The sequence below is a fragment of the Nerophis ophidion genome, linkage group LG13 (assembly GCF_033978795.1).
Source record: "Nerophis ophidion isolate RoL-2023_Sa linkage group LG13, RoL_Noph_v1.0, whole genome shotgun sequence".
In the NCBI taxonomy this organism is placed as follows: Eukaryota; Metazoa; Chordata; class Actinopteri; order Syngnathiformes; family Syngnathidae; genus Nerophis; species Nerophis ophidion.
Genome location: NC_084623.1, coordinates 7,574,954 through 7,587,453, shown reverse-complemented (window position 1 = coordinate 7,587,453; position 12,500 = coordinate 7,574,954). Strand labels below are relative to the sequence as shown.

General features: G+C 40.4%; 1 protein-coding gene across 2 annotated transcripts in view; it reads left to right on the top strand.

Annotated features, from left to right (window-relative positions):
* Positions 1 to 7,139, top strand: part of LOC133564183 (histamine N-methyltransferase-like) — a 22,607-nt gene extending 15,468 nt beyond the window's left edge. For both annotated transcript variants that reach the window (XM_061918327.1, XM_061918326.1), the window contains exons 5-7: positions 3,184 to 3,314; positions 3,493 to 3,586; positions 6,212 to 7,139. In XM_061918327.1, the coding sequence (XP_061774311.1) occupies positions 3,184 to 3,314; positions 3,493 to 3,586; positions 6,212 to 6,573 (587 nt within the window). In that variant the 3' untranslated portion in view covers positions 6,574 to 7,139. The remainder of the gene's footprint in view (positions 1 to 3,183; positions 3,315 to 3,492; positions 3,587 to 6,211) is intronic.
* Positions 7,140 to 12,500: the final 5,361 nt, after the last annotated feature.

Here is a 12,500-nt window from a genome sequence, read left to right as displayed (position 1 = left end):
ACACTATTAACTTGTTAAAAATAATGTCTCTTTCATAACCAAATAAATATGAATGAGGTAGGTCTCCTCGACTTGGTCAATTGAAATGTAGCTCGCCTGCAGAAAAAGTGTGGGCACCCCTGGTTTAATGCATCAAAACAAAATTAGGCATAATAATGTGTTGATTCCACGACTGTATATATCGGTTTCGGTTGATATCGGAATCGGCAATTTAGAGTTGGGCGATATCGGACATCGGCAAAAAAGCCATTATCGGACATCTGTAGTCTGTTATATATTTTGACTAGTAATTATATATATGTGAGATTGTGAGTATTTTTCCAGTGTGTACTTTGTACAAGAGCAGTAATTTAATTGCAGCATTAATAAATGAATCTTTCTCTGATTATGTGGAGAAAAAGAGCTTTTTTTCCCCCAAGTTGGCAGGATACAGCAGAGTGAGACGTAACCTTTTAAATTGATTGATTTTGACAAAACCCAAATGGATGCAGGTTGCTGCACTTTTTAGCAGCACTCACACTGAGCATTTGTCCCAGCACTTCCACTCTTCTGTTTTACTGCAATTCTTTTTGACTTTGTGGAGTAATTCCAAGTCTTATTTGGCGCCGTTATGATTATACATTTTGTGCAAGGTTGCCGCGGCCATTAATTTTTACGAGTACAGCAAAGCGCATTAATTCAATGACAGGTTTTTATTACGCACTTTATCAACATTCTTTTTATCTTCTTTTTCAACAGTATAATAGAACTTGTACAAACCTGTATCGATTAGGGCGGGGTTTCCTCCACTTTTTAAGCTCAGGGCCCACATTTTTCACTACCGAGTGGCCACTCAAATATTAACACTGGATTTTAATCATATTCATTAATTATTCCTAACCTACAATACTTACAGTTTAACAGGATACGCGTTATTAAATGATATGACATCACGTGCTAATCACAAAGATTATCAAGGCTTAGGCCAGGCTGATTAGAAAAGTAAATATTGAATAAGAAGTGCTGCTTCTAGAAGCTAGCACAAAGGAAGAGTGAGAAGTTGGAGCAGACGGAAGTCGAGAAAGAGTGAGGTGAAAATGACTCAAAGCTGCAAAATGTAGAATTTGAAGCCAAGTTATTTTGACATAAATGGAGTGCTTAGCGAAATAAGCAGGGGGGAAAAAAAATTTCCCCGGCCAGCTAGACCAAACGCAAAACTATCCATCGTGTGAGTCACACGTTATTATTAATCACAATACAAGCAACACGTCATGTGTGTTGTTAAAACTACAGTACATACAGTATGCTGTCTGGCTATCTGTGTACAAACCAAACATGAAATGTGCACTAATGCTCTACAGATACTGTAATGTAATTGTTCATGATTTTCAGTCAGTACAAATTGGTGTTCTATCGCAATCTTGTGCATTACAAACTCTAAAACACGTTTCATGTTGACGCAGTTGCTAGCTTATCTCGTTCCGTAGATAGCTTTTATGGCTAAAAATGACGCCAGTGTGTTACTACGCTAAAAAAAAAAAGGTTCCTCTGTGTTCGCTCTTACAATAACAATGTCTACACCTACTCAGCGGCGTAGTGTTTAGTGTCCGCCCTGAGACTGGAAGGTTGTGAGTTCAAACCCCGGTCGAGTCATACCAAAGACTATAAAAATGGGACCCATCACTTCCATGCTTGGCATTCAGGCATCAAGGGTTGGAATTGGGGGTTAAATAACCAAAAAATGATTCCCGAGCTCGGCCACTGCTGCTGCTCACTGCTCCCCTCACCTCCCAGAGGGGTGATCAAGGGTGATGGGTCAAATGCAGAGAATATCACTAACTTTAATGTCTCTACAGGTTACGGAAGGTAAATGAGGTATTGTTGGCATTTTTTAATGCATTTTTAAAAGTGATTAGAGGTAGAATTGAATGTGAATGGAAATTGTGTGTTCTTGTCTCTTGTATTGATGGTGAACGATGGGCAAAATTCCCCCAAAAAAGTGCACTGCTGGAGAGACCTGTGTTTGCTAGCTTGAGCGCCCCCACTTCTCCCACTGTGGCGAGTCAGAGTACTGCTGAGGCATTGAACTTCAAGTTGACAATATACCGTCCCCTACCTTGAGGCAGAGGTACTTGCTGCCTCATGGCCTTCCTTATTCCCGTGACAACAAGCATGCTCGCCGTCGCATGCACACTCCCAGTACACACAGTGTGTAGCCGTGGAGGCACCGCCTGTGTCTGCCTCACTTCTCATCTGCTGCATTGTTTTGATCAGGAAACATGGAATTTCCGCGATTTTGACCATGAAAATGATCAAAATATACAGGAACCACACCAAAACCACATAGAAAGCATTAAACCAAAAGAGAAATATTAAAAGTTATTTTATTTTATTACTTCATTTTGGAACATCTCATGGCTAAGCCACCTGGTGGCAGGTGAGGCACTGCCTCACTTGCCTACCCTGACAGCACGTCACTGGTGGGAACGCCCTAAACCAGGGGTCGGGAACCTTTTTGGCTGAGAGCCAAGAAGCCAAATATTTTAAAATGTATTCCCGTAAGAGCTGTAAAATGTTTTTTTTTAACCCTGAACACAACTAAACGTGTGCATTTTTAAGTAAGAATAACATTGTTAAAGTATAATAGGTCTATTATTCTTTGTAATAACATTGTTATTCTGAAGCTAACTGTGGAGGGGGCGTGGCCTGCGGGCCTGCAGCGAAGCGGGGTGTTGCCAGGACCGGCCTCGAAATCAGCGACAGGTGCGTAGACAGCCCACCCGGATCACCTGTCGCTATGTTATAAGCAGCAGCCAGGAGGAGAGACAGGGTTGGTGCTGGAGCCAGAGCGCGAGCCAGAACGAAGGAGAAAAAGACAATTGCTGGAAAGCGACTGAGAGACTTATTGAGAAATGAAACAATACTGTAACCCTGAAACAGGGTCTCATGTCGGTTCTTGGTGGTCTGAAGAACCCCCAGGAGGGCAAGCCCCACACTAACCAATAATAAATAAATAACTTCTTACCATCAACGCAACTTCTTGAACAGGTGCGGTGGGAAACGGATGGATGGATTAAAAATGCACGATGTTTTATATTTTGAACATCATTTTTAACACTGATTACAAGTGGAATTATTAATTATTTATCGTGTTAAGCAGAGTCAGCTCAAATTTACCTGAAAATACCATTCCTGCCCATGCAGTGTTGGTGGCGCAGAGGTCCGACTTAGGTTACATCACCTTCAACTGGAACAAGATGACCTCCTCGGAGTTTGAGGATCAATGGAAATCAAAGCAGATGACGAAGAAAGCGGACTTCATCCACATGGTTCAGGTCCGTCTCACCGACTGACAGAGTTTCTGACAAATTTAGGTCATGGCTCTTTGTTTCTTTTTTTACTTGGGTGCTTGGCAACAATTACCACCATTAGAATATCCGTCCATCGCCGGGTCCTAATCAGGCCGTCCATGAATCCAAGTGTCAAGCTCATTATCCGTGGTGAAATCCACAGATGCTGTACTACGTGGCGGACATTGAAGCCACCATCAGATTCTTCCGGAGTCTCCTTGACAAGAACGGGAAGCTTCTCATTATTCTGGTGTCTGGTAAGCAGTCCCTTCTTTTCTTCACTCATCCTTTATTTTCTCTCTCTTTGTGTAACCAAACAATATGTTCTTATATGCAAATATAATGGGCTGTGTTGGACAAAAAAGTACATGTTTTGATCGTAGAAGTCTGTTATACCAGAACCAGAAGGTATCTGGTATGTTTTTTTTTGGTTTGTTTGACATGAATTTATGTTTTTAAACCTCATTTAACAGGAAAACATCACGTTATGTACTTAGGGAGGTTTTTCTAGGGGTGTTCCTAGGGTTGTGGGGAATAAAATCAATATACATTCAGATCGCAATTAATATTCATTAAAATTCTGAATCAATTTAAAATGTTCAAGAATCCTTTCTTTACAAGGCCTGGGAAAGCCTGAAAATATTGTGCGTCAATAAAGTACTTTAACTTCCTTACCAAATGTATTCAGTCTTTCAATTTTGAGAGAAAGTTTGCATGAACTGAATGAAATTGTGTGTCTTTGTAACTTGTAAAATTATCTGACCATGCAACAAATATTATATATGACATATATTCCAAGCATTTTTTTTGTTTGAGTAAAAAATAAATGCTCTAATAAATGAATATACATTTATAAAAATATCACCATAGGCAACTGTGTCATATTACATATATATGTATGTATTTATGTATGTTTTATTTATATATATATATATATATATATATATATATATATATATATATATATATATATATATATATATATATATATATATATATATATATTAGGGGTGGGCAAATTAATGCGTTAATTGTGAGTTAACTCATCAATCTATTAACACCGACAATTATTTTATCGCACATTTGCGCATGTTGTTTACATGCTTTTATTTTGTTAACGCCTTTTCTTATAAAGATGGCGTCAACCGGACGGGCTTCGGCGTGGAGGGGCTCTTGGTAAAGATGGAACATTTGGCAAAAATACCGGACAATTCTGCAAATTTCATGGCTGGCTTACAGCGTGGTCACTCCAGGATCACTTACGACCGCCAGACAATTCTGAATGTGGATAGATCGGGCCGTTTTGGACTGAATGAGGCGTGCTTGCTAGACCGGCTAGCTAGCATGGGAATACTTTGCCGGCTACATCCAGCGGCCTGTGAAGCAGCGGAGTATATGTGTTGTCTGTCTATTTATGAATAATGCAGACCAGGAGTGTTGGCTGAGTTCTTAACGTTTGCTTTCAGAGCGTGTATATCACAACATACAAGATGCCGTCATGGCAACACAACCTATACCGGGCTACCGCGCATGCTCGTCACTCCTGTTGCATGCTGGGTTGGGTAGTTCTTTATTTCCCTGGCTCATAACATCACAATATAGTACCATGTATATGATGCCTTCAGTTTATCAAAGCACCAAGCAAACAATCGGAAAATTCCCATCATATCAATTCCTAGATATGGTCATAATTATTTTAAGTGCACTACGCAGAATAAACACAACATTATTAATATTGCTAGTAAGGATAATTTGATCAAAAATTCCCTAAAACAGCCCACTGCCTATAATATAGGTTTTTTTAAACATAAGATCCCTGATAAAAAAAATGTTTCTGCTGTTACCTCAGAAATTGCCTGTTCAGATGTTATGATTGTGGCTCAGAGATTTGTATGTAGATTATATTTATTTTCCATAACAAACAGGATAACTTAAATACCCTGGCAGTGGCAATAAGCTTAAATGTTTGTATTTACATTTTTGGAGTTGATTTTCATCAAATATGCTATTTAACTGCTACTGTTTAACAAGGACTGATTTAAATTGTGTTCGCACAACAAATGTTTTGGCGCTTTTGTTCATGTGGGAGAATATTCCAATAAAGGTGCACTACACACTACTTTTGAATTCATTATTGGGCTTTGTGTATACAATGCAGTTGATCGCGATTAATCTGAGAAATAGTGCGATTAACTTCGATTCAAATTTTTAATCGTTGCCCAGCCCTAATATATATATATATATATATATATATATATATATATATATATATATATATATATATATATATATATATATATATATATATATATCTATATACAGTTCTTACTGCATATATACATTATATTATATATATATATATATATACATATATGTGTGTGTGTTCATATATATACTGTATATATATATATATATATATATATATATATATATATATATGTGTATATGTATGTATATACATACCATTTACCATGAATTGATTAACGTGGACCCCGACTTAAACAAGTTGAAAAACTTATTCGGGTGTTACCATTTAGTGGTCAATTGTACGGAATATGTACTGTACTGTGCAATCTACTAATAAAAGTATCAATCAATCAATCAATCAATATATATTTGTACATATTTTTTTACGTACAAATTATATATAAATCTGCGGCTCATAGTTTTGGGCGGCTAATATATGGGAAATATTTTTTCCTTCTACAATGTAGTGGGTGCAGCTTATATACTGGTGGAAAATATGGTAATATGTTATAAAATATGCGTGATTCCGGAATATACACTTAACACACACCCTCCCACACACTTGAATTTTGAAGACTTCCGAGGCCGTAGTGGGAAACTTTTGCAACCTTGTTTAATATACGGTCCCCCTTCAGGTGAGAGCGGCTGGGGAACTCTGTGGAGGACTTTCCGTAGTCAGTTGTGCGCCTGTGAAATAAGTCAGTGTGTCACCACGGCGGACGTCAAAGTCTTCTTGGACTCGGTGGGAGCCAAATACGCCAGCTACGCGCTGCCTTCTCAGATGGACATCACCGAGTGTTTCGCAGAGGGCGACGAGAACGGCGAGCTTCTGCTCGATTTCCTCACAGAGGTGGATCGCTTCGGTCACACGGCGCCGCCGCAACTCAAGGCTGACGTGTTGAAGTTGCTGCGAGACCCCGCCTGCTCCCGGGAGTCCAATGGGAGGGTTATCTTCAATAACACCCTGGAGGTGGTCGTTGTGGATCCACCCACATAAAAGGGTAAATGTACGGACTGTAAAACATCAAATACTAATTGAAGAAAAGCCTCTTTGATCTTTTTGTAATTCTTCCAACTATTTCTATTCATTTCTAATATTCATTGTAATAGTAGTTGTAATATTAATTGTGCTGTGTGCATACTTTTTTGGCATGAAATCTTTGTGTGATGGAACTTTTATTCATTTTTTTTTGTTCAATTCAGCACTTACTGTGAAACCTATAAACAAAATTCTTAGGGCCCAATTTCTCCACTACAGAGAGGCCCGTTTAAATATTAACACTGAATTAGTCATCTTGATATTCACGGTATTCAATTATTTTATCTAACCTCCTTTCAGTCTAACGAGACAAACCTTGTTAAATAATATGACAGCATGTGTTCATCACAAAGATTATTATCAAGGCTTAGGTTAGGCTGATTACAAAATAATACTGAAAAAAAAAAAAGCACTCCAAAATCAAATACAATTACACACTATAAAAAATTATGAATTTTGACTAAATTATTAAAAATTTAAGTTTCTTAAATAAACTGTCAATAAAATTAAAGTACAAATGAAAATACAGCTTCACCACTTTATTCATATTTTTTGCGCTTGGGAAACCCCAGACTTCTTCTGTTTGTTTAAGTTTGTCGTCACTGCCACAAGTGGTGGAAAAGCGTATTACAACTGAGTACTGCTGCGACCCATAGCTGAGAAAGCGATATTTTTTGGAGCACCTCCAAGGGGTGCTAACCGTTCCAGAATGCTGATCAACATTAAAAACTGATTGGAAATTAGGGGTGCAAAAAAAAAATAGATTCACATCCAAATCGTGATTCTTACTCGTTACATAATTTAAAAAAATATATATATATTTTTTTAAATAATTGAAATGTAATAATGTGATTGTTTGTTTTTCAAACTGTAAATGCTCGAATTATAACGAATTAAAATCAATGATATTTAGGACTCCAATTACTTCACATAAAATGTTCCACTTAAAAAAAAATTGGTGGGAAATGAATTCATACTTTGTGCTTATGTCATAAAAAAACGGGGTTGTCTTAAAAAAAAAAGGCATAAAACATTAAACATTATTATTTTTATTCAACTTTATGTCGACAGACAGACTTGAAGTTGATCTAGAGATGTACTGTAAGCGTTGAATAAAACAAACAAAAAATAATACATGTCTAATGTTTTACCATTTTAATGACTGAGGTCCTTTTGCGTCCCTTGGATCAAACTTGAGGGGAGCCCTAAAGGTTTAAAAAAAAAAGAATAAAATATTGTTTTGGAAATATAAAATAGAATAAACGGCCCCAAGCTCGTTTAAAGCATGCAAAGCTTCTGGAAAGGTATTACTGGACTTGGCTGAGATACTGACGCCATCTTGAGGCCAATGGTAGTAAGTGCAACTGAAACATAATTTACAAATAGCACCAGCATGTAAAGGAATCATCTACTTTATGGGAACTCAAAAAATAATAACTTCCGTAAAATTACTATTATATTACTTTTTATTATTATTCATGTGCTCTTTGCTATATAATGATTGCTGGCCTTCCTGCAAAAATTACAATCAATTTGCTCGAATTTATCCCAGTATTAACTTAACCTTATTTGGGATGTGGCATTTCAAAATTAAAGTCGTTGCTATGGCCTTTGCATTTTATCGACTAACCTCCCCGTTCTTTCGTAAAAAAACGTGTTTCTATCGGCTCATGCCATGTCCGATGTTGCCATACACGCTTATGTTTTCACTTACCGTCATAGAATGTGATTGCTCGAGCTCGACGGACACACGACGGCTTTTATTTTGAAGTCCGCTCCCTGCCGTTTTAAAAAAATCTGCGTGAGAAGGAAAAAAATCCATTCTTCAGTTTGACCTTCGACAAGACAACAGGTAGACGTGATAATCCAGGTAAATATATATTGTTTTGTTGACTTCCTGTTGTGTTTACACGCGTGTGTTCATGTCTGACAGCATCATGGCGGCGGAGGCCAAGCAGAGCAGTTATGAGGGAAGTGAAGTAGAAAGTTTCCACTTCTACCTCCAACACTCTGGCGAGCATCAAGCTGTTGTCCAGTTTCTCACCAAGAACTTGCCAGACCAATTCACAAGGTAGTAATAATAATGACACTGGTATTAAGAAGAATAACGTGGCTTAATGTGAGTATATTTATATAGCGAAACCCAATATCTAAGTTACATTCAAAGGCCTACTGAAATGAGATGTTCTTATTTAAACGGGGATAGCAGCTCCATTCTATGTGTCATACTTGATCATTTCGCGATATTGCCATATTTTTGCTGAAAACTATTTAGTAGAGAACATCGACGATAAAGTTCGCAACTTTTGGTCGCTAATGTAGCCGAGTGTCCTGGGTTCGCATAATGTGGGTACTGATAAAATAAAATAATAAAAGGGAGTCATGAGAGCAGGTCCGGTCTCCACCACTTTATTGTTCCCTTCTTTACACCTATCTCCATACCCATCTATCACCTTCTTCAACAACCCGCCTTTATATAGACCTCTTACGTCACAGCCTTACGGCAACACTGGAGGGACACCCTGAACTGTTTGTTACATACGTCCCCCCCTCAATTAGAAACGTCCCCGTTTCATCACAAACAAAATAGGTAACAAACAAGGGGAAATAGAACAGAGAAAAGAAAAAAATTCAAAATTCACAATAAATCAACAATATATTTTTTTACACCGTATTGCATAGGCTAACACACTGGCCCCTCAAAACATGCAAAAACTCCCAGATGCGAAGGATGTCACTCCAATCGCCCCATTTGTAAGATAGTTCAATTATGTGGAGGAGGTCGCCCCCAGCGAGATGGTCCGATGGTGCGCAGGAGGTTACCCCTGTCACCCCCTGCGAGATAGTCCGATTGTGCGCAGGAGGTCGCTCCAGTGGCCCCCTGCAAGATAGTCCGTTTGTGAGATAGTTCGTTTATGACGCTCCATCATGCCATCCGACTTGGGGTTATAGGCAGTGGTGCACGTCCTTTTTTTTTTCAAGCAACATACAGAGTCTAATTGAAGGGGAAACACCCTGGGGCCCCCACGGCCCCCCTGGGAACCTCCGGGCCACATCCAGAACGTCCATGACCACCCTCCGGGTGGGCCGACAAACCTGGGACCCGCCCATGGGGACGTTAAGGGCACCGACGGGTCCGACACGCTCTGTACTTCTCACGCCACCGTCGGCTGTCTCTCGGCACGAAGGGCCAGCAGCAAGACCGCGCGGGAACGCCTCCGCAACCAGCCGGGCCACGCCCGCAGCAAAACACCTCCACGCTCTCTCCCGGAGCACGCACACTCGCCGACAGGTTGGCCCCGAACCGGTCCATTGTCTTTGTTTAAAAGCTGCCCCCAATCTCCCACGGGACGAGTTGGGAGGATCCGAAAATCCTCACCAGCTCCTGGTTGCAGTCGGCTCCCTCCGTCGGTGAAAGGAGCGGTTACACAAAACAAAAAGTCCACTTTCGACATCCATGCCGTGTGAGTGTCCGTCAAACAGCGCCTCCGGGCTTAAAAAGAGTCGTGGTCACCACACCACGTGTCCGCAAAATGGCCGGGAAGCTTAGCAGCGAACTCGAAACTCACGTGTCCCGTGTAAAACTTTCTTCTTCTTTTTTTTTAACACAGCAGTTAAAATAATCCCACCGCTGCCACCAATGTAGCCGAGTGTCCTGGGTTCGCATAATGTGGGTACTGATAAAATAAAATAATAAAAGGGAGTCATGAGAGCAGGTCCGGTCTCCACCACTTTATTGTTCCCTTCTTTACACCTATCTCCATACCCATCTATCACCTTCTTCAACAACCCGCCTTTATATAGACCTCTTACGTCACAGCCTTACGGCAACACTGGAGGGACACCCTGAACTGTTTGTTACACTAATAAAAAAGCCTCGCCTGTACCGGAAGTAGCAGACGATGTGCGCGTGACGTCACGGGTCGTGGAGCTCCTCACATCTGAACATTGTTTACAATCATGGCCACCAGCAGCGAGAGCGATTCGGACCGAGAAAGCGACGATTTCCCCGTTAATTTGAGCGACGATGAAAGATTTGTGGATGAGGAAAGTTAGAGTGTGTCATACTTGGACCTGGATTGTTTGTGCTCCTTCGACGCAGAGGGAATATTGACGAGCCAGGCGGGAATTCAGGTACATGATTCTTTATTTATACACTAAACAGAAAAATAAGCAAACTAAGGGCGCTCACAAGGAGGTATAAAACTTGGCTACAAATATAAACATGAAACGAAAACACTTGCTCGATTGGCATGATGAACTATGAACAGAAACAGCACGATGGCATGAGTATAAACAACTAAAACAAAACACTTACTGTGACAACAAAAACAGGAGGCAAAAATAGCAAGGTGCGTAACTTAAGTAGTGGCTGTGATCATTGGGAACAGGTGCGGGACTGAGGGCAGGGGCGTGACTAGAAGGGCACGGTGAAAATCAATGAGTTGTCATGGTAACAAAAACAAACAGGAAGGGGAAAAAACAGAACAAGATTCAGAACACAAAACAAAACATGATCAAACATAAGATCAGATTTACAGGCGAAGTCGGAGCGATTCAGATGTATTAGACATATTTACTAGGATAATTCTGGAAAATCCCTTATCTGCTTATTGTGTTACTAGTGTTTCAGTGCGATTATATGGTACCTGAAAGTCGGAGGGGTGTGGTGACCGCCAGTGTCTCTGCGGGAAGCCACGTTCTCGACGAGGCGAAGCAAAGGCAGCCGTTGGGGCCAGGCTGAGCTTTTTTTTCCCCCTCCACGGTGGAAGCATCCACTTTCGGGGGCAGATGGACGAAGGAGGCAAGAGAGTCCGTAGCTACCTCTTTGACACGTGTACGGGGAACGACGCAAGCTATCCGCTCATGTCCACGGTAAGAGCCGACTTATTACCACAATTTTCTCACCGAAACCTGCCGTTTGACATGTGGTATGGAACCACGTCCCGCTCGACCGCTCTGTTCCGTATTAAAGCTTCACCGTCATCTTTAGGGAATGTAAAGAATGAAGCACCGCTGTGTTTGTGTTGCTAAAGGCGGCCGCAATACACCGCTTTCCACCAACAGCTTTCTTCTTTGACGTCTCCATTATTAATTGAACAAATTGCAAAAGATTCAGCAACACAGATGTCCAGAATACTGTGTAATTATGCGATTAAAGCAGACGACTTATAGCTAGGATCAGGCTGGAACAACATGTCCGCTACAATCCCTGACGTCATCATGCCGCGACGTTTTCAACAGGATACTTCCGCGCCAAATTTAAAATTGCAATTTAGTAAACTAAAAATGCCGTATTGGCATGTGTTGCAATGTTAATATTTCATCATTGATATATAAACTATCAGACTGCGTGGTCGGTAGTAGTGGCTTTCAGTAGGCCTTTAAGAATAATAACGTGGCTTAATGTGAAGTATATTTATATAGCGCTTTTACATAGTGAAAACCCAATATCTGAGTTACATTTAAACCAGTGTGGAGCAGGTGTGAGCAGTGACTAGGATGGAACCACGTTCGCTCGACCGCTCTGTTCTGTATTAAAGCTTCACCGCCATCTTTAGGGAATGTAAACAAAGAAACACAGACAGTGTTTGTGTTGCTAAAGGCGGCCGCAATACACCGCTTTCCACCAACAAGCTTTCTTCTTGACGTCTCCATTATTAATTGAACAAATTGCAAAAGATTCAGCAACACAGATGTCCAGAATACTGTGTAATTATGCGATTAAAGCAGACGACTTATAGCTAGATCAGGCTGGAACAACATGGCCGCTACAATCCCTGACGTCATCATGCCGCGACGTTTTCAACAGGATACTTCCGCGCCAAATTTAACAATTCGCAATTTAGTAAACTAAAAAGGCCGTATTGGCATGTGTTGCGATG